Consider the following 21,965-nt stretch of genomic DNA (forward strand, 5'->3'; position numbering starts at 1 on the left):
GATGTTGAGTTTAAAGTTTTGGAGTTGGCATGCCCAACAGTACCCATTCTAAGCCACACTAAGACCTGTTGTGTATTTGCTTTGTATTTGTTTCCTCAGGGATCCCATCAGTGTGTAAACAGGTGGTCAGCGTGGAGACAACCAGAGATATTGAGTGGGCCACCCACACCTGCACTCTGGGCTTCCAGGTCTTTGGTAAGTGGCGGCTCCTTTGATCTCCCTCTTTACGTGTATGTTGGTGTTTAATTGTGCATTCAATAGACATTTCCGGCGCCCTCTGCTTCCCCAGGCCTGTGGCCCGACGGCTCAGACGGCACCGACATCAACGCCGTGTGCAGATCCAACGATAAGAGCCTCCTGGTTACCGGAGACGACTTTGGGAAGGTCCACCTCTTCTCACACCCCTGCTCACAGTTCAGGGTGAGATGCTGCTCACGGTGATGTTAAGCAGGATATTCGGCTCAGTATCGAAAAACTGTGTTGTTTTTGTTTCTTTCCAGGCTCCCAGCCATGTTTATGGTGGCCACAGCAGTCACGTGACCAATGTAACCTTCCTGTATGATGACAGCTACCTGGTGTCGACAGGTGGGAAGGACATGAGCGTGATGCAGTGGAGGATAGTCTGAGCGAGCACAGAAATGGATACTGTCCAGCTTCTCGCTGCTGCTGCTGCGGCTGCGGCTGAAGCAAAGTGAACCAAACTGCACTAAACTGAACCAAACCAAACTGAAACGAACTCAGACGCTAACACAGATGTGGATCTGAATGAACTGAAGTGGTTTTGATTGAAGAGAAACTTTCTGACCTGAGGTTTCCTTTCCCCGATCTGCACACAGATCCTAACTGCGACAAACTGTCGGGGGTTTGACATGCGCCTGCTTGAAAGACAAAAATCCTCTTATTTCCCCCTTTCTCTGTCTCCGCACTACATGTAAAAAGAAATCTCCCCCTCGCGTACTGTAGCCTTGCACCCAGCGACATTAAACAAAACAAATCAAACGGATCAATGCGAAAACCAAAGGCCCTGTCTGACCCAATGGGTGCGTTTTTACAGTTTGGCTTCACTGTCCTTGTGTAGTACACACTCCTGCCACCAGATAATGGACTGAAGAGGTTTGTTTTGCTGCCTTTCAGAGCCCCTCCAGACTGAACTGGAGATCCGAGAACACTGCAACAAAAACTGTGCACAGAAAGAAATACAGTGTGATTTTTTCTAATCGTCAAACTTTTATTTTGTATTTAACAACTCAGGAAAGCACTAGTGAAGCAAGGCCCTTCCCCGTTTTGTTAACACTGTCATATCAGAAAGAGTCTCTGAAAAAACATCTCACTAAAATATCCAAACGTCTCATTAACGGTTAATATTAGATCCAACTTTTGTTCAGCCATTATTGCTTTGTTGGTTATGTGGGACTGAGGAGGATACTGTGAGTGAGGAGGTTGTTACCCACTATTTAAAACCAGAAGGATCTAATTAGAAATTTATTTGAACATATTCAAATTGTTTTTGCTTCCAGCTCTTTACACAGGACTCCTTTCCTATTATTTATTGATTGTGCGTAAAATCCTTCACTGCCAGTTTGATTTCCTTTGACCCTTTTTTCTGCAATAAATCTCTGTTTAGATCGGTAAATGTACTAAAAAGCTTGAAACTGATCTGGGGACGCTGTGGGTGAAATATACACTATTTTGGTTTGCTAGGTTTCTCTGACTTTTGCCTGGAGTGCAAAGAGAATCAAAATGAAGCGTATGCTGAGGTTTTCAGTGATGTGAAGCCCTTTCAAATCTGTGTCTTTCCACTTTTTATTGTACCTACATCAGTTTATGAAGGGGAAGAATGAGACCATTACACTGTAACTGTCTGATGTGCTTCTCAGCTGTGCGCCATCAGTCACTGGCAAGATATTTAACAGAACTGTTGAGATGTTTTTGGGTTTTTTTTTCTATAATGCACTGCTTCTGCCTGATTTTTAAAAAAATACTGCAGGTCTATTAAGCTAATTAACATTTAGCACTTACTGGAGCTTTTCATAAACCAATGTCTGCTCTCAGGCTTTAAAGCTGTCTGCCATCCGATCAGTGGTACGATGTGTAGCATGTCACACTCCTTATGGTTAACAGAAAAGCCAAATGAGCACACGTGCATGAGTAAATGGGACTTTTTTTTTTACGTGATAATTGGTTGGGGTTTAGCTGATTTTAGTGTGAACATAGCTGCTGCTGTTATGAGGCACACTGAGGTGGTTTAAAAATCCTGAAGGCTGGCTGATTGTTTTATCGGTTTGTGCCCTTTTATCAGGAAAATTTCAGATCTTTTAACAACAGTGATTTAAAGCTGCCACTCTACAGAGTGAATGTAACATTTATTTGTCTTACCATTTTAACACTTGGGGCTGCAAAATACCATTGAACATTAAAATCTCTCTGGAAGTAAATGATGAAATACAAATGATGTTTTGTCTTATATTTTTCACTGTTATCTTTTTGTTGTTTAATTCTTTCTTTGACATGTTGGCTTTTGTTTTATTGAAAATTCTAACAAAGGAAATCCACTCACAGGGACTGTAGAGTGGAAATTGAAATCACTTAGTTGTAAAAAAAAAAAAAAAAAAAAGCTTAAAAAAAACCAAAAAACAACAACAACAAGCAGAATACAACATTTGTAGTATTCTCTGTAGTATGGCCTCTAGGGCGCACCTTTAGACGCCCTGGGGCGTCTAAAGGTGTATATATATACACCTTATATATGCATATATATATATATATATATATATATATATATATATATATATATATATATATATATATAAAAGATGGAATTAAATGCAACATAAAATAATTATTACATAAATTAATAATTAGTAATTGGATAAAAAAAGTGACTGGTACATGTCTAAGCTCCAGTATTCTTTGTTGTGTTTTGCTATAGGTAACGAAAAGAAAGGTCTTCTAAGTATAGAAATGGAAAAAATCATTTATTTTAGCCCATTGGTAGGTGGTTGCTGAGCAACCTCATGATATCATAATGCATAATGCACGGTTGAACTTTTGTGGAGGTAAACAGGATGCCACTGTCGTAAAATTAAAAACGTGATTAAAATTAAAAACGTGACAATATCGTACGATCTGATATAGATAAGAACCTTCAGGGATCTAATGCTGTGTCCACACTGGAAGCACTTCACAGCAGTGTGATAACTTCAGGCAACTACAGGAGAAATAAACACCGGGGATGCAAAGTGAGCGGGACCTCACATACGTTTTTCTCAACTTGTGAGTGATTGAAGAGACTACCAGTGAGGATTCTCTTGACTAACATATGACCTGATGACTTGGTAGTAAACACGTTAGAACGTTACCTAGGCAACAAGCAACCACTCATTGGAATTACTTCACCTGTATACGGATCTTAAGACCATGTAGGATGAAGGGATTTTTTCACAAACAGGTCAAGATTTTTGAATTATATTAAGACATAATCATTTTCCACCACACCAGCCAAGCACCTCAGTTCTCTAGCAACTATTCGAGGAAGTAATTTCTGTTAAGAGCCTGAGGTTAGTTAGAAAGAACAAAGCTGACCCCATAAAATTCAATAGAAATTAATAAAAGAAATGTAAAAAGCAAAAAAATATTTTAAGAAAATAATCATATGAATACAATGATGCGTAAATCAATAAATAGAATGTAAAATCTAATTGGAAGACGAATAAATACAGGATTAATTTAACGGTAAATAAATACACAAGCAAATCTAAATAAATATAAATATTGTTTTGTGTGTGTGTGTGTTTACTAACTATCATTTGTTTAGTTAGCTTTATTTTTGGCTCATGTGGTCCTCCATACATTAGGGGGCTAGACCAGACTACTTGTTTGCCTGCTGAGACTCTGACGGATGGGGTACTTAGGGGGCGTCAGTTCCCTGCATGTGTGCGTCTTGGCCGCAGGTGGGCAGCATTGAGCCGGTCAGCTCGCACCCCCTCCCCTCTCCCTTTGCACGCCGTATTAGCATTTTCCCCAAAATCTGTCCGTCTCACCAAAACACTCCGAATGGGAAGAAAATATGGCATGAAGGAGGCGGCTGACGACCACGGTTCACCGTCTTCTACCGAGCGCGAGCACCGACTGAACATGGACTTAAGGACACGCGGCGTAAGCAGCAGCGCGTGCGGAGAGCAGAGACAACGGAGCACAAAGCGGATGGAAGAAAACGCTCGGGTTGTCGCTTAGCGTTTCACGACCCATCCTCAGCCTGTGATATCGCTACAGACGCGCAGAGAGGACACAAGGTGGAGGCCGGCGGGCTGCTCCGAGCCTCACACGAGGGTATATACTGAAATAATAGCGGGACGTATTGAGCAGCCTCATCAGTGCCATCAGCCCCGGTTGAATAAAAGAGGAGGAAAATGAGGTAAGCACCGTATAGTGCGCTCTGTTTGACGCGTCATGGCAGATGCGCAGCGACACGGAGCCCTCTCCGGGGCTACATCTGCATTTCCACAATAACCTCGCTGGAATGATCATTTACTGAATAACTGCAGCATCTTCTCATATTTTATTGCCAGTTTTTCCTCCGGATGCCCACCCACCCGGCCTCACCCCCTTCACCCACCTTCCATACGTGCGCCCTTTAACTGTGCGCTTTTATGTCATATTGTTAAATGGCGAATTATCGAAATGACTTCTCCGCTTTCCACCCCCCCTCCACCCCCTTCTTTGTCACCGCCGGACCCACCCAGCGCATTGAATGCAGGATTCAGGCCAGGTTGATGTTGTCATGGAAACGACAGCATCATGTATTTCCCTACATAAGCAATTCGGGTGCACCCGGTGAAATGATAAAAAAAAAAAAATACTGCTTTCGTTAAATGTGATTGATGCACCGCCGGGGTGAGTGGCTGCAGGAGGGGAGTGTGTGGTGGGTGGGTGGGGGACAGGATAAATGAGGGTGCTTATAACCGTGGCAAGAGGAGGAGGAGGGTGTTTATTCCGGTGGTTGCCAGGCAGGTTAACAGACCCCCACCCCCTCACCCACTTCCCATATACACCTACAGAAACCATGATGGTTGTATATATGCATACTATCCAGTCTGTGGCTCGTTTTGAAGTCATTCTACATCTGAGCTTATGGGCGGTATTTTGAGCCCTTTCCTGGTTGTGCTGGTATGCAGAACACGCTGAGGCCCAGATCTTCTTCTTCAGCAGGAGGAGCAGCAGTCTTTATACTCTGTGCTATTTATGAAGCAGTCCTTTTATGTTTTCCCCTTCCTGCCTTAGTTTGACTCCTCCATGTCTCCGTAGCTGCAGTCAGCCTGCACCATTCCGTTTTACAGCCTCAGATTTACTCTGACAGCTCTCCTCAGATACAGTGCACTCTCGCTTTGCTTTTCCTGTAGCTACCGGTGTTGGCCTGTATGTTTGTGAGAGAGTCTGCTGAGAGTCTGTGGAATCAAAAAGGAAAAGGAAAAAGAGAGAGAAAGGGAACAAAAAACGGGATAAATCATATCTGTGAAGTGCTTCTGCTTTTTTATTTCCAGTCCCAATAATTCACCGTCATCCTGTAACCTCACCCAGCACAAAGCCAGTGGCTCAACTGCTCCAAGACGTAAACATGCAAGATTCATATCTTCCAGTCCAGTCAGATGAGCACGCCGTTTCCTCTTTTTCTGTAAAGCAACGCTGCTTGTATCCCATCCTGTGTGTTTGTCTTCACCCGAGGCAGATCTGCTCTTTGACTCAGGCCAAAAAGGGAAGTCTTAAATCTCCACAAAGCATCAGCGAGGGGCGACCTGGCTTTTATTTTTGCAGGGTTAAAGGAAAACAAATACAAAGAATTACATTCAATGGGCCCATTTGTTCAACCTCGCCGCTTCCATTTGCTGCATTTATGTGAGGGTGCGCATGCATTCATGTATGTGGATGCCCACGCACTCGCACATAAGTGTACACACGAGAGTGGAGTTATTTTTAGAGATTTCATTAAGCGGCGCTTCTTCTCTACCGTCAGTCTAGACCTGGCTGTTTCTGCATGCTTGTGCGTGCGTGTTACGAGTAGGCATTGGGAGGAAGAACCGTGAGCGTGCATGTAGGCGTCTGTCCATTGCTATTATAGGGCAGGATTATTTCTGAAGGGCTCGTTGTGGTGATTCACTGTGCAAAAAGTAGAATGAGCGAGTGCACTCACTGCAAGGTAAAACGCTGAGTTATGCCTCCTACTGCAGGCTGCTGCCCTCTGAGCTGATCAGAGAGCAGCTCCACGAGAGACGGCATCACCGCAGCCACAGCGCTCCCATTTGTGATACAATGATAAAGCCTGGATTTCAGGGGAAAGGAAAATGGCTTTTAGTTAGCAGTAATAGTGACAACTGAATATCACAAATGATTAATTGACTCTCACATGGCAATCCTTTATGAATCTACCCTTATCTGGTTGTTTTCTATCTGCTCCTGTACATCATGCATAAGGCTGTGTGGAGGTCAAACAGGTTCAGCCTAACCTTTAGTCTCTCCATTTTCACTCCCCAGGGGTTTCGCTAGAGGTGGGCGGATCGATCCAAATATTGATTAGTATCAATTCCAAGGCTGATATTGGTATCAGATCAATACTAACTCTCCAAAAGTAATCAATCAATATGGACGATACTTTTCTATCCTCTAATTTCAGTATGTAGCCCCCTGGATTGTGTTAAATAATTCTTACATGAAATACAGTAAAAGCTGAAAAGTGGAGTTTTTTGTGTTAACTAATTACTGTGGAAAGTAAAAATCACCGTGATTTAGTAATCATTAAAATGTCTTCAAAATCAGCAAACTGATGACAATGATTCATCTTATAAATCAAGACACGCTGCTCTCTTCTTAAAGGTTAAACGTACTTGTATCAGTATTGGTATTTGGCCCTGTATTTACTTGCAGTAACAACATTTTAACACTTTTTTTCTGTTTGTTGTGGAGTTCAAAGTCTGCTGGAAAGTTTTCGCTTAGGCCTCAGCCGAATGTCACTAATCCTGGATGCACATGAACTCAGACCTTCTGGGTGCCACTTTAGAACCCAGGATCCGTTGTGTGTTTCTGGCTATTTTCTTAAATCCATAAAGCTTCCTAATCTTTCAGTGGATCGCTCTTTGTTTGTTTCCTACACCTGGGCTCACTGCTGCAAAGAAGCTTAAAAGCCTTTAAGTTTGCTCCTGCCAGATGGACCGCCGTTGGAGGGCGAATTCTGATACAAGCCGCAGGGATGCCGCGAATATTACGCCACATCGGGGAAACTTTTGTTGCTTGTTACGCTCTGTTGTTCCTGCAGAGAACGGGAATGTTGTGTCCGTTATGATATCTGAGCTGAATGAATGAACTGTTGTTGTTGTTTCCTCTTCTGTAATTAATTAGTGATAAAAGGCTGACATGCAGAATCTATTTAAAGCTCCGGCATAGAAAGGGGAGTGTAAAAGCGCTCCTGTTTCCAATACAGGCTAACATGTAATTTCCATCCAGTGGAAATTATTCCTCGGAGGTTGAAAGACGACGACTCGGTCCCCGAAGCAGAGGGAGGTGACTGGTCTGCGCTGGTCACATGTTCTCTCTCTCTCTCTTGCATTCCCTTACTCTGTTGCAACACTCCTCATCTCTCTCGCTCACTCCTTCCCTCCTACTCTCTCTGTGTCTCATGCTCATGACTGCCTTGCTGGCGTAGTAGATTTTTTCTCTTTTTTTTAACTTTTTTAGAGGGATGTGAAGAGGGGAAAGACTGAGTTGACTGCAGCAGGGTTGGACAGCATGCGCATTGCTCTCTCTTCTCAAGGTTGACACTTCCCCCTCTCCTCCATAATCTCCCTTTTTTATACTTCCTTCCATCCCGTGCTCGAGGACTGTGCCCTCTTCTCCTGCGACATGTATTCCCTGGACGACTTCGGGTAAGGCAAAATGACTCATCAGTGATCGTCTCTTCTCTGTGTCTATGGAGTTGTGTGAGTAAAGCTAAGGTTGGCTTTGGGTTGTGCGGTAATGATGTAGCCTCCTTCACTCTGTGGTGTTTCTGTTTGAAGCCTGGCTCAGCTTTCAGACCACACAATCTGTTTGCTCCTTGAAACAGGATTGTGCGCCTGCAAGAAAAACCCCTATTTCACCAAGTCCGACATGCCGCTGAATATGTTGAATTGGAGGAAAAGCTTGGGAAAAAAAATCTCCTCCAGGAGTTGCTGACTTTCTCTCCTTTCCTTTTTTCCACCCCTCTGCCTGTGATTCTTTGGAGCCAGCTGTTGCAGAGAAGTCTGATTGGTTACCCTCTAGCACTCTTTCATTGGTTCAGTCTTTTCCTGGCAAATAAAGGAATGAGTTTCTTGCTGCCTGCCATTGAATCTGCTCAGCTGCTCACTCTTGTTCACGGGACTGATCCCATCTGACTCGTTGCATGTGCGTGCGTTTGAGAAAGGAAGTCAAGAAGAAAGAGATAAAAAGTGTTAATCTGACTGGCTGATTGAGTGAGACTCTCAAGAGAGGGTATAGTCCAGTATAATGTGGCCCTGCCAGATTAGAGCGGGTCATGGCGATTTGTTAAAGCACAAATACAGATACAGAGCCGAGTGGGGCAGAAGAGATAAGACTGATGGTTTACACTTGACCGCGTGCACTCTAGTAATCTCCATCACAGGAAAGATCTCTCAGCATCTCTCACAGTATGCTCACTATTTATGACAGTGTCATTCTGATTGTAATGTGGAAATAAAAACAAAAGTTGTCCAAAACGTAACCTCAAATTGTGAAATCAAACCTAATGCTCCATTTTTCTACCGTCCAGACCTCGGCCCATTCTTATTCCCATCAACGACACAGGATACAAAGAAAAATACGAGCTCGGCAGGGTTGTATATTATTCTCCGGCTGAGAATGTTAATCAATCTGAACAGGCTAACGCTCGCTCTGTTCTTCCTGTGTTCTCGTTTGTGTAACCTACAAAGTATTTTCTCTCCAAACGGAAGCGGCGGATCCCTTTAAGGATCAGGATTAGTGACGGTGACGAGGACGAGGACTGGAGAAGGTGGAGGAGAGTGGTGGGGGAAGGGTAAGACAGTGAAATGTGGGGTTGCCATCCATATTGTACTGTATGTGATCACAGTCGGTTAGCCTGAGGCCCAACTGGCATCTACAGGGTAATGAATAAGTGATGGTATTATGGAGGTCAGTGTGCTGATTTTACTGTTTGTTGTTGCCTGCTGTAGATGCACTGCAAGCGAGTGATCCGCTTTTATTAAGAAAACAGAGAATCAGAAAAGTCTCATTATTATGATTTAGTATGAGTATATTGGCAGTGCTGCGACATCGCACTGCAGCTTTGAGCTCAGTGAACATAAAACAATCTATGCAAAAATTAAAAATCGAACATTTCGCACATTACAGACGATCCGTCTGAATATTTGTATGTACGATGAGATTTCCCAGTGTCAGTGGTTATTTCAGTTATTTCACCGTTCTCAAACATCGTGTGATGACGAGCTAAAAGATGTGACTACAGTTAAGTTACTGTTTCCCTGGCACAGAAAGAGGAACAGCAACTGGTATCTCAGGAGTAATGAATAAGTTACGGTATTATGGGGTTAGTGTGGGAACACTATTGACTATCAGGCAAACTGTTCATGTTTCCTGATTGGTGCATCCCTGGTGTCGGTCTTTATTCAGCTCTACTTTATGTCTAGTTTTTCTTTCAGTGCTTTCAAACTAATTACGCTTTTTTTTTTTGGGTTAAAATTCTGCACTTGAAAAGGACTTCGAGATTTTGAAAAATTTTGACATTTTAGGTGATTACCAGCAAAAAGAAGAAGAAAAAACAAGCAAAAATAAATCAATTACTAAAGTTTTGTTTTTAGCTTTTCATAAGCATATATGAGAGTAATGTTGTGAATCATCAAACACCCCATGACTATCACAATACTTCACCTATTGAGGCTTCTGCTGCACTGGAAGCCTCAGTAAAAGAATTTACTGCAATTTTTAACATTTTGCAATAAAATATCACCTTTTTTTAAACTGCAAATTATAATTCCGAATTTTAACTGTTAGTATTTTTTTTTTTTATCTCACTTCAGTTATTTGAATGGGGCCAGTTTGGCTATTACATGCAATCTGATTGTGATGATGCAGCAGTTAACTGTGATAAATCACTGAAAATAATATATCTGCTGTTGTGTGCATGGACAGAAATTCACATTTAACTTTCACATTTGCGCTTTGCAGCCTTCCTGTTCCAACAAGAATAAAACCAGTTGAGTGGAGATTTTTTCAGAAAAATCTGTCTGTATCTATAAACCAGAGAGCAATTATTTGCACATCTTTGATCTCTCTGTGAGTGTTTGCAGTCAGTCCAACCAAGACTGCGACTGCAGAAAGGTTGCCTTCTATCAGGTATGTCAGGAAGTGCTGTGTGGCAGGCAGGAGTTGTACCCAAAATGCAGGCACTCAGACTCGAGGGATGAACTCAAAAAACTCAGCTTTATTTGCTGACAGGGGGAAAGCATACAAAACTAAACTGGGAAAATATAAACTTACACTTTGCAGAGAGCTACACGAGGAAACACACAGCTTGAGGGACAACGCAACACTGACTCAGAGAAACACAGGGTTTAAATACACTGGGAAGTAACGAGGGGAATGAGACATAGAAGGAGGGCACAGCTGGGGGAAATCAGAACTGACGAGACAAGGAAGCAAGGAAGCACATTCACATAAGACACGGACCTTCAAAGTAAAACAGGAAGTATAACACAGAGACGCGAACTTGACACAGTAGAGACAGCAACTAAGAAACACAGAGACATAACCATAAGGCAAAGGACCAAAAGACTAGAGATGATAAATAATACACAGAGGGAAATCCTGAAACTCAAGAAGCTCAAAACATGCGAAGACACAGACCAAGAAACGCGGACACAGAACAGAGGGGGCACAGGGAAACATGAGGGGCAAGGGATCAAAACTAGAAACCATAAAATAAATCACACAAGTACTTGACAAAATACAAAAATCACAAAAGAACTAAAAACGCTGGGTCTGGAGACCCAGGATCCTGACAAGGTAGGGTTAATAGAAGGCAACCTTGATCAAAAGTGCTTGTGAGTGTGCAGTGACTTCAAGCTCTGGGAAACCATTTAGTCACCAATAGTTGCAGTCGGTCACAAAATGTGAAAAAAATTCAATAAAATCATCAGAACGCTGCCATGTTTTTGTGTAAAGGTAATGTTCCTGTCTTATTTTCCCTCATGTGACTGAGCTTACTCTGATTAGGAGGTATTTTAGTGTCCAGTGTTGGATGGTTAATCAGTTAATGCAAGTTTGCTCAGCTAACATTAACTCAGGCTGGTGATGCATGAGATGAGCCCTCTTGGTAATAAAACTCCCAGACTATTTCATTTAATTTAATAAAATTTAGATATTTGGTGTCCCTGTATCGATACAATATTGTCATGCAAAATATTGCAACACTATGCTTTAATTGCTATTGTCCTATTTTTTAAAATAAATATTATTTTGCTGGGCATTACATTTATTGGAAAAATCCTAAATAGAAAGAATAATAGCACCCTATGATCACCGTGAATCTGTCTTTTTCTTTCTAAGCAACAATGTGACAAGTGAAAGCGATGGGATCACGTACCCGCATGGCCTTCATGTTTGATTTTCGATGCGCTCACTTTCCCTGCAGCAGTTTAGCTCTTTCCTATTATCAGTTTATAAATGTTAGTGAGCAGGCAGTGTCTTCTCCTCTGGGCACAACAGAGCCTCGTCTGCCACAGATCGAGCTTGTTAACATTTACCCGTCCGGCCACAGAAACGTCCTGCGGTCCAGCTGGGCCATCTGAGCCGCACACGAGCCAAGAGTAATTTCACTTGGCATGGCTGTTACCCCTGAATAACAAATCGCTGTTGATCGTGACCCCGGGTTTAACCAATGTCAACGTGACACAGAGTGCCCTGTCACGCATCTTGGTGGTGTGACTCTGTCGTTTGGGTTGTTTGCTCTCTGAGCGGCATATGATGTCAGCCGTTAGAGCCGAGCGCATGTGAACCAGAGCGGTCAAAGGGTAATGCTCTGACATCTTAACACTGGACTGCTGTCAGCCCAAAGTTGTGTGGATTTGTGTGTGAGAGCTTGAGAGGGAGATCGTTTATTTGTAGCCTGCAGGACAGCACACAGTGGACAGGGTCCTTTGCCAGAATCAAACCGGGAACGTTCTCTACCTCTGGTTTTATTACATTTGGATCGAATACTGCCGCTCCGCTCAACAATAACACCGATGCCTTCCAAAATGCCCCCACCTCCCTTTGCTGTCTCACCCAGGGAATCTAAACCAGATTGAGCGTTAGCTTGTGAGTTATTCAATAGCTTTTAATGGACATTTAGCACATACACACGCATGCACGCACACACATGCACACACCACCTCCAGTTAATGTGCATGCCCCGTGAGTGTTCATCCACTGTCCTCAGAGGTGGAGGACAGCCCAGTCAATAGTAGCTGACCACAGTATAGACCACTGGTTGTTAATTCGGGCTCGGCTTATTTGGGTGGCTATGGCAACGGCAGGCTGGAGTCAGGAGGAGGGGCGGGTGGAGATAACAGCAGGACCCCCCCCCCCCCCCCCTCCTTTCATACATCCAGTAAACTGTAGTGTGTGTTTGGATTTGTTAGGGGAGGGGGGGTGCTGCTGGTTGAGACGGATATGAGGTAATCTCCCTTGGGTTTTCAGTACAACAATAGCGCAGAGGTTCAGTGACAATCGCACATTCACAATCGTGTGTTAGGGATCGCTGGCTGGTCAGTGACTTCATCTCTGCCAGTCTGTCTGTCCGTCATCGCCTTTGTTCCTGGATGGAGGGGCCATCCATCTGGATGTGAATGCAGCACTCCGAGAACTCGGGAATGTTCTAAGTCTCATTTCGCTTCTAAGTGGATGATTTTAGTTACTCATGCAGCTGTTGCTCTTGTGCGTAATTTCTCGCAGGCTTTCAGGAGAGAATTAAACCGCTTTTAATAGGTTAGAGTTTAAATGTAACGCAGCAGCACAGAAGGGAGTTTGTGTTATAGAGTGACGCTGCTGCTGCTGCTTTGTTTTGCTTTCCTGTTGACCAGCATGGACATACACCGGTTGCAAGCGCTGCGTTACTGCCTTCCTCAGAGTGTCAGTGACTCGGGATTGTTTTACAGCCACATCGCTGCCAGGTTTGTGCTGACACTTTGTTTGACGTCTGTCTGATCATTTCTACTTCCAGTAAGTAAGTCAGTGAGGATGAAGGGTGAAAATAGGAAGGAAGATGAAGGAAGGATGTCAAAGATGAGATAAAAACCGTTTGGGATGAGTAAAAAAAGTCTGATTGTTTAGTCGATGAGGTTTGATTATCGTCCACAAAGAAAGCACTGTAATATTCCAGCAGCACAGACGGACAAATTTTTCCCTGCTGTATTTTAATCAGAGCTGAAATACTAATCTGTCAACTTAATCTGGCCTCAGCAAACTGACACAGAATGGAGGCTATTTTGGATTAGTTATTGTGTGCATGGAGAATGTTAACTTTGCCATAAAGGTGGAATGAATCAGCTCTCTGTTTTTATGTTAAAAGTGCACAAAAGTGTGCAAAGTTTTGACTCTGATGTGTTTTGATGACTGTTCGCCGGATTGCAGCATTCCCATCAAAGCCAGAGATGCTGCCAGAAAGATGCGGTTCAGCGTGTGCACGTGATGCGACGCCGAGCATCTTCTTTATTCTAAACACGCTGCAGCTTCACACAGAGCATCTCTTAATAGCAGAGCTCTGTAAGGGCTCTATACATGTTTAATTCACACACGTGTTAAAGACTGCTTAGCTTCCGGCTAGAAAGGCAGCCTTTCAGGCCAGTGCACTTCCCCCCTCTCTCTCCTGGACGATGAAAGATCGAGGGAAGACATGGAAAAAGAGAGAAAGAGGGATATTTGGTCACTGCTGATGTTCCAAATGAGAGCGGTAGGATCAAACAGCTCTGCTGGCTGCCTTGTTATCACGAGGGAGAAGAAGAACCAAAGGGGGAGGCTGGGGGTGTGAAAATAAAGGACAATGAGGATTTTATGACGAGATGTGTGGCCGCTGCTTAAAACTGACTTCCCGTCTAATACATGCAACTCCTGTTGTGTCTGCTGCAGCACTGAACACTGAAAATGCATATGATATTGTGAGCAATGTTAATTTTTTAAGTAAGAACGGGCATTTCATACAAAAGTACTGTTTCATATTCATTCTAAACTGCTCTTCAGAAATTGTCCCCCGACTCCAAACTCTTCTCAGATGGCTGTGTATCCTCGTGGTAGATTATGGCCCCTTATTTTTCACAGATATCGTCATTATTGGCTTTTTGTCTTTCGTCTGGTTTGAATTAAAGATTTATTTGGGGGTATTTTAGCGTTTATTGGTGGTTGGGACAGTGAAGCAGATAGGAAAGGAGGGGGAACAACATGCAGGAAAAGCCTGGGGTGGAATCAAACTCATGTGCCATAGTGGCCTTGTGCCACCTACCTTAGCCAGCCAACCCAGGACCTGAACTCTATATTTTAAGATAAGAAATAGTTGTGTATCTGTTTCTATTTATTTTTCTTATAATTAATTGACTCCTCGAGTATTTTAAAATCATTTTATTTATATGACCTGTAGAGGATATTCATTTAAACCTAAACCTGAATGAACAGGGAGAGAAGTGGCAGTGATAGGGGCAGAAACACAGACTGACCAAGGACACCAAGTACACAAAATATACAACAAATAGATATCAAGTGTAATAAGCAAACTGTCTGATCATTGTTTATGTTTTACATAGCTCTGAATGAAAAGGATTGTGCTGCAGAAGGATTCAAACAACTGAACCTTTTCCACAGAACAACTGGGGCATTTGGCTAAGAACATAAGCACATTAATGCAGTTTGAAATTAATGCCATTAAGACCACATCACTCTGTTCTCTCTCATTTAGGCTTAGTTGCATTTAGCAATATTGCACAGTATTCGTATATGAGTGGGGCGGGGGTCAAATAAATGCCCTGTGATCTAGTAAAAGTGAGGCACAACATGATGGATCTGGGATGTGAAAGCCTTTGTGAATCGGCTGTGTGCTGTTGCTTTAAAATAGTCTTAGTTGTCTACTTAGCGGGACTGTGATACACGAGTTCAAAGGTCTTTTAAATAAGTACACCTCTGCTGTAGAATTAAATATATGTTACATTTGTTTTTCAGATTTCCAACTCCATATTTTTACTCTTGAACTCAGGAAAAGTGCTTCAGGTGTTTTCACAGCTACACAAAAACCATCCTTTTCTGGGTGCAGCTGTCTGTAAAAAGCCCGTTTAGCTCCTCTCCCTTTAAGCCACACTTTTTCCGATTGGTCAATCCTCTGTAAAAGGAGATTTAAAGAGCTAAACAGCATGTGGGCGGTGCTCCAGGGCTCATATATTAAGGATATCCGCTCTCACTGACATCGTACAGAGACAAGAGTGAAAAAAATCATATCTGATACAGAGTGTTTAGAGCAGTCTAAAGCCTGAGCTTCTCACTCGTAGGCATTATTTGTACACTTACCCTCATTTTTTGAAAAACTTGGTCCATATTTGATATAATATTCCATTATTATGGGAGTAAATGTGTGACGGACATTAAAGAAAAGCAGAAATGGTCCCTTTAAGAGTCAGATTTGGCATGCTTGGCAAAATGCAGACAGCAAAAACACTGTAATTATAACTCTGTGAGTGTGTGTCACTCTTATTTATTTTTAATGACTGTGCTCCATATAGTTTAGTAGCAGTGTTAGGTTACATGCGGCAGTTACTACAACCCCTGCAATCTGGCCCCTACCTCATATCACACTGCATCCTTTAAACAGACTAAGTGTGTATAGCTTGCCGGGTTACCAGTGACCCAGCTTCACACTGTGTGTGAGCCACAGTGAGCTTGTGCTGTTTTAGTTCCTCGGGCCTCCTTCCCTGCCTGTGCCTGTGAACACTACTTTCCCCCATGGAGCAGATTAGAGGTCTTGTACGAGAGTTAAGCCCGGGTTAATTTAGATTTAAGGCTGCAGTGAGGTAATGATCTGCCTGCTATGCGCTGTCTCTAATCCAGACAGACCTCTTCCTTCTGTCAGCCAGACCCCTTCACCCACTTAAACACACAAAGAGAGAGTGGCATCCCATCTCTACATGTATGGCTTTGCCCTGCTCTAAAGCCACGGGGGCTATAATCCTCATTGTGAGCATAATAATAACACTAAACTGGATCCTTACTTTACAACCAATCTCTCTGTCCCTGTTTCTGGCCCTTCACTAAAAATATCTGTTACCATGTAATGGTGTATGTACACTATGGGTACCATAATATACTGTGTGTGGGTGTATAATTATGTATTTCTCTTCCTGTTTGGAAAAAAAAGGGGCAGCACCTCACATCACATCATAAGACTGACTGCCTCACCCTTAACGAGAAGATACTAAGAACCGCGGTGGATTTCTGGCTACTGTGCATGGTGTTAGTGGGTTATGTCTCTCCTTGTAGTTACAATTAATAATGTTTCAATGGAAACTTTTACAACAGTGCTTGAACTGTTGGTTGTTTGACTTCCTGACCTTTCCTTCAACCAAATTTCCAATATGGAGCAAATTCCTCTGCAGGAATGAAACATTTCTCACTTGAGGCTACTAATGTTTATTTCCCAAACATCTTCCTGACACTGACTGTATTTCTTTATTAGCTACAGCACCAACAAGGGATGCATAAAGCTGTGTAATTATCACTTCTGCTGCACTGGAAGCCTCTCTGGGTGCTTTCTTCTCTCTCGGCTGGCTTTCGTTGTGCGGGAGGTTATGGTGGGTTTTTGTTTTTTTAGGCTACTTAATTAGCATGAAATGAAACTTAGATAGATTAAGCTGTATTTGTGGCACCTCCAAGTTGCAGTGAATGATAACTGATGTGACAGTTGACAGAGTAATTAAGTGAGATTTATGGTGACGTGAAAGGCTGGGGGAAAGCAGAGGTGCTGAAAAAGACCTCGAGTATGATAACATGGCATGTGTCTTATGTTTGGTCTCACTGCTTCTCCTTTTAGTTAATGAATTTTAGATAAAAGTTCTCCCGTATTATTAAACATGGCCAAAGTTTCAAATGGCTCTATTGTGGTTCATATGTAAAAATATACAGTAAGGAGCTGTACATTTTTAGAGTAGATTACTGTTTTTTCCCCTACCAACGACAGAACTAATTGGATGGAAATGTTTAAGCACAAGTTATTAATTCAGAAGTGTTGTCATGGTTACTGCAGTCATTTTAGTTTTGCTGTGATTGTTGTGGACGTGTGATGTGGTTCCCACTGATTGCGTGCCTAAAAATAGTGTAGAGAAAAAAGTGTTATAGTTTAGCTAAAAATGGGCCACCGTGAACCAGAGTTCAACTTAGAGTAGTTGTTACTATGAGCAGTACAAGGGAGTGGGAGAAGAAATTGTTGTAATTTAACATGCAAATTTCTTGCAGTGCAGTGTTATTCCAGGAAAATTTAAAGGGAAAACTAACCTTCACTAACCTCTTTTTCTGTCATAGATTTGTCATGCATTTGTATCAACAGATCTCTGCTGACGGTGTATTTCTGTGATGCTTAATAGTGTTTTTGACATCTAGTTTTCACAGAAACAAAGGCCTAACAATCCAATCCACGGTCATGAGCCGGCCATGCAGGGTCGTGCTCAATGACTCATCAGTTGTTCAGATCCGTTCGGGTGCCTTCCACTGTGAACCAGCAGGATGAAACAATTACCCCAGATACAAAAGCTAATTGCCATGATAACAGAAGCCCTGCCCCCCGGGTGCTACCCAAAGACGACGCCTCATGCAACCCACCACAACCCACTCGCATCCCTGCCAAGGAAGCACTAAATACAGCCAGTGATCTAATCTTTGATTTGCCAAACCTCACAGAAATATGAAACTTCTGTTTCTAATATGTCTCGACCCCTAATGTATGCTCTTAGTATTTTCTGGTCGTGATCAGTTTGAGGAGTCATTTCTGAAAATAACTGATCTCTGAGGGGAAACACTCAAATTGTATAATATAGGATTTGTGTGGAGGAGGGTGGGGTGAGGCAGGCACATATGTCTAACCATGTGTGCAGGGAAGTGCTTTGCTTAATTCAGAAGCCCGGGAATGTGGCCTCATTTTTACCGCTCGCCTATGAGGCTTTATTTGACATGAGGAAGACTTCAGTGCACCAGAAGCCTTCATAGCTTTCTCTGTTCTTCTTTTATTTCTTTTCAATCACTGCCACTGTTCTCTTCTGCTACTTAGATTTTTCTTCTCACCCCACTCGGGCTGCCTTTGGGGTGAATTTATTATTCAGCTTCAGCCTACTTATTCCAGAAAAAACAAGGTGCAACGCTCAGATGGGATCTATTGGGGAAATCGCATCCACTTTTTCCAGGAAAGAACTGGAATATTCGGAGTACTTGTTTCCTCTGCACCAATATAAATACACCAGCCACTTTATTAGTTACAACTAGGAAGTCCTGGATTGGACTGCCGCTCGCCTTCAGAACTGCTTCAGTTCTTTATGGTATAGATTCAACAGTTGCTGGAAACATTTCTCAGAGATGCTGGTCCATGTTTTGCACGCAGTTGCTGCAGATTTGTTGGCTGCACATTCATGATCCAATCTCCTGTTCGACCACATCCCAAAGATGGTCTGTTGGATTGAGATCTGGTGTCTACGGAGGCCTTAAAGTGTCATCATCATTTGTGACTTCCAATTGTAAGCAGCCATTGATACAAAGAAGGATGAATCCATGCTTTCATGTTATTTACACCAAATTCTGACATTGCTATCTGATTGCTCAAGCAGAAATTGAGACTCATCAGTTCAGGCAATATTTTCCAGTATTGTGCTGTCCAGTCAAAACAGCATACAAATTGTAGCCTGCCTTTTGCTGTTCTTTCTGACAGTAGCACCTGGTGTGGTCTTCTGCTGCCATAGTGCTTCTATGTGCATTGAGAGATGCTCTTCTGCATACCTACTACTTACTATTGCCTTCCTATCAGACCAAATTAATCTGGCCACTCTCTTTTAATTTTTGCCCAGAGAACTGTGGATATTTTGTCTTTTTTTAGACGATTCATCAAAAGGTGTGCAAACATATCAGCAGATCAGCAGTTTTTGAAATACTCACCAACACGTCTGACCCCAACACTTACCTAAATCACCTTTTTTCCACATTCTGATGTTTAGTTTGAACTTCAGCAGTGGGTCATTTTCACATGTCTACACGCCTAAATGCTTTGAGTTCCTGCCATGTGATTGGCTGATTAGATATTTGTGTTAACAAGCAGTTCAACAAGTGGGCCCAGTTTAGAGGCTATTGATTGTATATTAAATAAAAAATGGATGTACAGGCCTATAGAACTGCTTTCTGCTGAATGCAGGTCTCATTAGCCTGTCAATATAATGTAAAAAAAAACACATGTATTTCTTTTTTTATTCATGAGATGAATTATGCACTTTAAAGATATAAGATGTAGTCAATAAAGAACATAAGAATGGCCTGGAGTCTAAAACTGCCCAAATGATCAATGCACTATAGTTCATGCAAGCTTTCTGCACTTTGATGAAATCGCTTTCATCAGCCATAATCAATACTTTTAATTTAGCATGCATGTAAAAGGTCACTTGTAATGATGAGGCCATAGTGAAATATTACCTTACTCTGCACGTCCTCTGAGCTCTACACAGCTCAACGATTTCTGTCTTTTACATTTTAACATGGCACATAAATAAAGTGCAGATGTGACATTTTAAAAGCAGACTGCTATATAAACAAAAAAGCCTGCTGCAGCCGTAATGTATGTCACAGAAATGTGCCAAAAAAAATCAGTCTTTCACAGAAGAACTTTCTGGTCTATGTGGGCTGTCTCAGTTACATAAAATGAGCCTGGCTCCTGCGTTATAACATGCTACTGTCAGCCCAATTGCAATTATTCATGCAGTTTTTTAAGCTACTCTTCGTATTGTTTAGTCTTAGCCTAGCTTTATTATCACACCTGCAAAGTGTCTACCTATTTTCAGCTACTTGTATCTGCAGTCTTATTCATTTGGTCACTACCCACAGCTTGGGGCCATAAATGGGGGTGGTAGGCCTGTTCAAAAATAGTGTTAACAATTGCTTTAGTATAAACCTCAATATTCTGCTGTCCTCTGTACAACCTTGAACATCAGTTTGATTCAACACGTTAATTTTAATGTCACTGATTTTGATATTTAGCCACAGCTGACCTTTTTCAGATTATGCCATATTGCCTTTCGTCACAAACACATAGTCACAGCCTCTCCTGTGTGTCATCTCTTGCTCAGTCATCTTAGCTTTCTGCCTGAAAATCAACCAGTTCACTTTCTTTTTTAAGGTGAGCTATCATTCTAATTTACAGATTTGTATTCTTATTCTTAGACTACCTATTTTTATTACACTGGGCCTTAATTCTGCACCTCAGTTCATCTGCTGTCCTCTCCTCCTCCCACTTCAAGCTCACTTTCTTCTGACTTGATGCCTCTGGATTTCAGAAGGCTTAAACAACAGATTGCTGTCTTCATAGCCAGAGTTTTATACCTAAGATGATCATATTAAAGATATCTCCTCGCTTACACATCATGCAGATTCTTAACTAGAAATACAAACTGCCTGAAAGCAAGCGCATAGAGAGGTTTGAAGCCTCTGCTTTCAGTTCACAGGCATCATTTGCACAGTTTGTATTGTTGCGTTCTTTGAAACTGAGCATTTTTAATATGAGCATCTACTATCCTCATGCTCTACCTATTGTCCTTTCTCTCTTGTTCCTTGCCATATGATCTATAGTCCAGCACCCCCAAATAGTAGATCACACACAGAAGCATTTAGCACACTATCAAAATTGGCGAGGGCTCCTGTGTAATGGTCCTAATTCACACTTTTATACTTCTACAGTCCTCCTGTTTTTCCCTTTTTTTACTTTATATCACATGATGTGTTGATTGAGTAACATGCGATGTCTAAGGATCAACTAGACAAGATGGACATTTTTTTTTAACTTGTTGAGGAGAACTGAAACCATCCAACTTCTGGCACAAACTGCTCCAGAAATAGGGTCTGTTTTTGTAAGAAGATCCATCGCAGAGATGCAGCCGCCTCCCTTTTCCCCGCCCTGATCTGCCCCACTGAGACTGCAGTGGTCTGTCAGATCTCTGAAGTGGAGAGAAGTGTCTGTTATGTGATTAGAGGGTCTGTTAAACATATTTAGAGGCCGTTTGTACTTGTCCCGCATCGTTTTGCATTGAGAAAAGCTTCTCTAGATTATAAGTTGATTTTAACTCTAAGCCTGGCTAAGCAGAAGCAGTGTGTTTGTATCTATTTTAGATGCCAAGGAATGTGGAGGTTAAGGATGAATCATACCTATCAAATACACAGATCAACCTGCCCAATACTGTACGGCCCTCATCGTGCCATCAAAACAGCTCTGACCCATCAGGTCATAAACATTGGAGCCTTTTGGTCCACTTGGTTGTGGGTTAAATCTTCAGTATTTTCAACACATGCTTGATCAGATTTGGATCGTGGGAGTTTGGGTGTTTTCATTCCTAAATAACATTCACTCAGTTGCCAGAACTCCTGATTTTTCCAGCATATCATTGCAGTGCAATGGCATGATCGGTGTTATTCAGAGGTTTTAATTTTGTCTGATAAAACTCGCAATTCTTTCCTGCAGCGGATTGCTTTGTGTTTCAGATTTGTGCTATTTTCAGGGGACTTCATATTTCCGTCTGCCCGCCTGAATTTCCTGTTTCATTTTGAAGTTCCTGTTTGTCCCCAGACAGAGATTTTTTTTATTTTTTATTGTGTAACCATTTTCCAGGCATCAGCGCTCACTTTTGTCTTGCTTTTTACTCTCACGTGGT

The 21,965-nt window shown here is 42.2% G+C and overlaps 2 protein-coding genes across 14 annotated transcripts in view; both read left to right on the forward strand.

Moving 5' to 3' along the window:
- Positions 1–2,618, forward strand: part of eml1 (EMAP like 1) — a 54,844-nt gene extending 52,226 nt beyond the window's left edge. For 2 of the 8 annotated variants that reach the window (XM_085142957.1, XM_085142958.1), the window contains exons 23-25: positions 100–195; positions 290–420; positions 501–2,614. In XM_085142957.1, the coding sequence (XP_084999083.1) occupies positions 100–195; positions 290–420; positions 501–626 (353 nt within the window). In that variant the 3' untranslated portion in view covers positions 627–2,614. Of the gene's footprint in view, positions 1–99; positions 196–289; positions 421–500 lie in introns of all 8 variants that reach the window. The other 6 variants (XM_085142960.1, XM_085142959.1, XM_085142961.1 and 3 more) reach the window with 6 other exon arrangements.
- Positions 2,619–2,863: 245 nt separating this feature from the next.
- Positions 2,864–21,965, forward strand: part of evla (Enah/Vasp-like a) — a 41,644-nt gene continuing 22,542 nt past the window's right edge. For 3 of the 6 annotated variants that reach the window (XM_085143155.1, XM_085143149.1, XM_085143154.1), the window contains exon 1: positions 4,421–13,214. In XM_085143155.1, coding sequence (XP_084999281.1) covers positions 13,126–13,214 — 89 coding nt within the window. In that variant the 5' untranslated portion in view covers positions 4,421–13,125. The other 3 variants (XM_085143150.1, XM_085143152.1, XM_085143151.1) reach the window with 3 other exon arrangements.

This window comes from Neolamprologus multifasciatus, chromosome 19 (genome assembly GCF_963576455.1).
Source record: "Neolamprologus multifasciatus chromosome 19, fNeoMul1.2, whole genome shotgun sequence".
Taxonomy (NCBI): Eukaryota; Metazoa; Chordata; class Actinopteri; order Cichliformes; family Cichlidae; genus Neolamprologus; species Neolamprologus multifasciatus.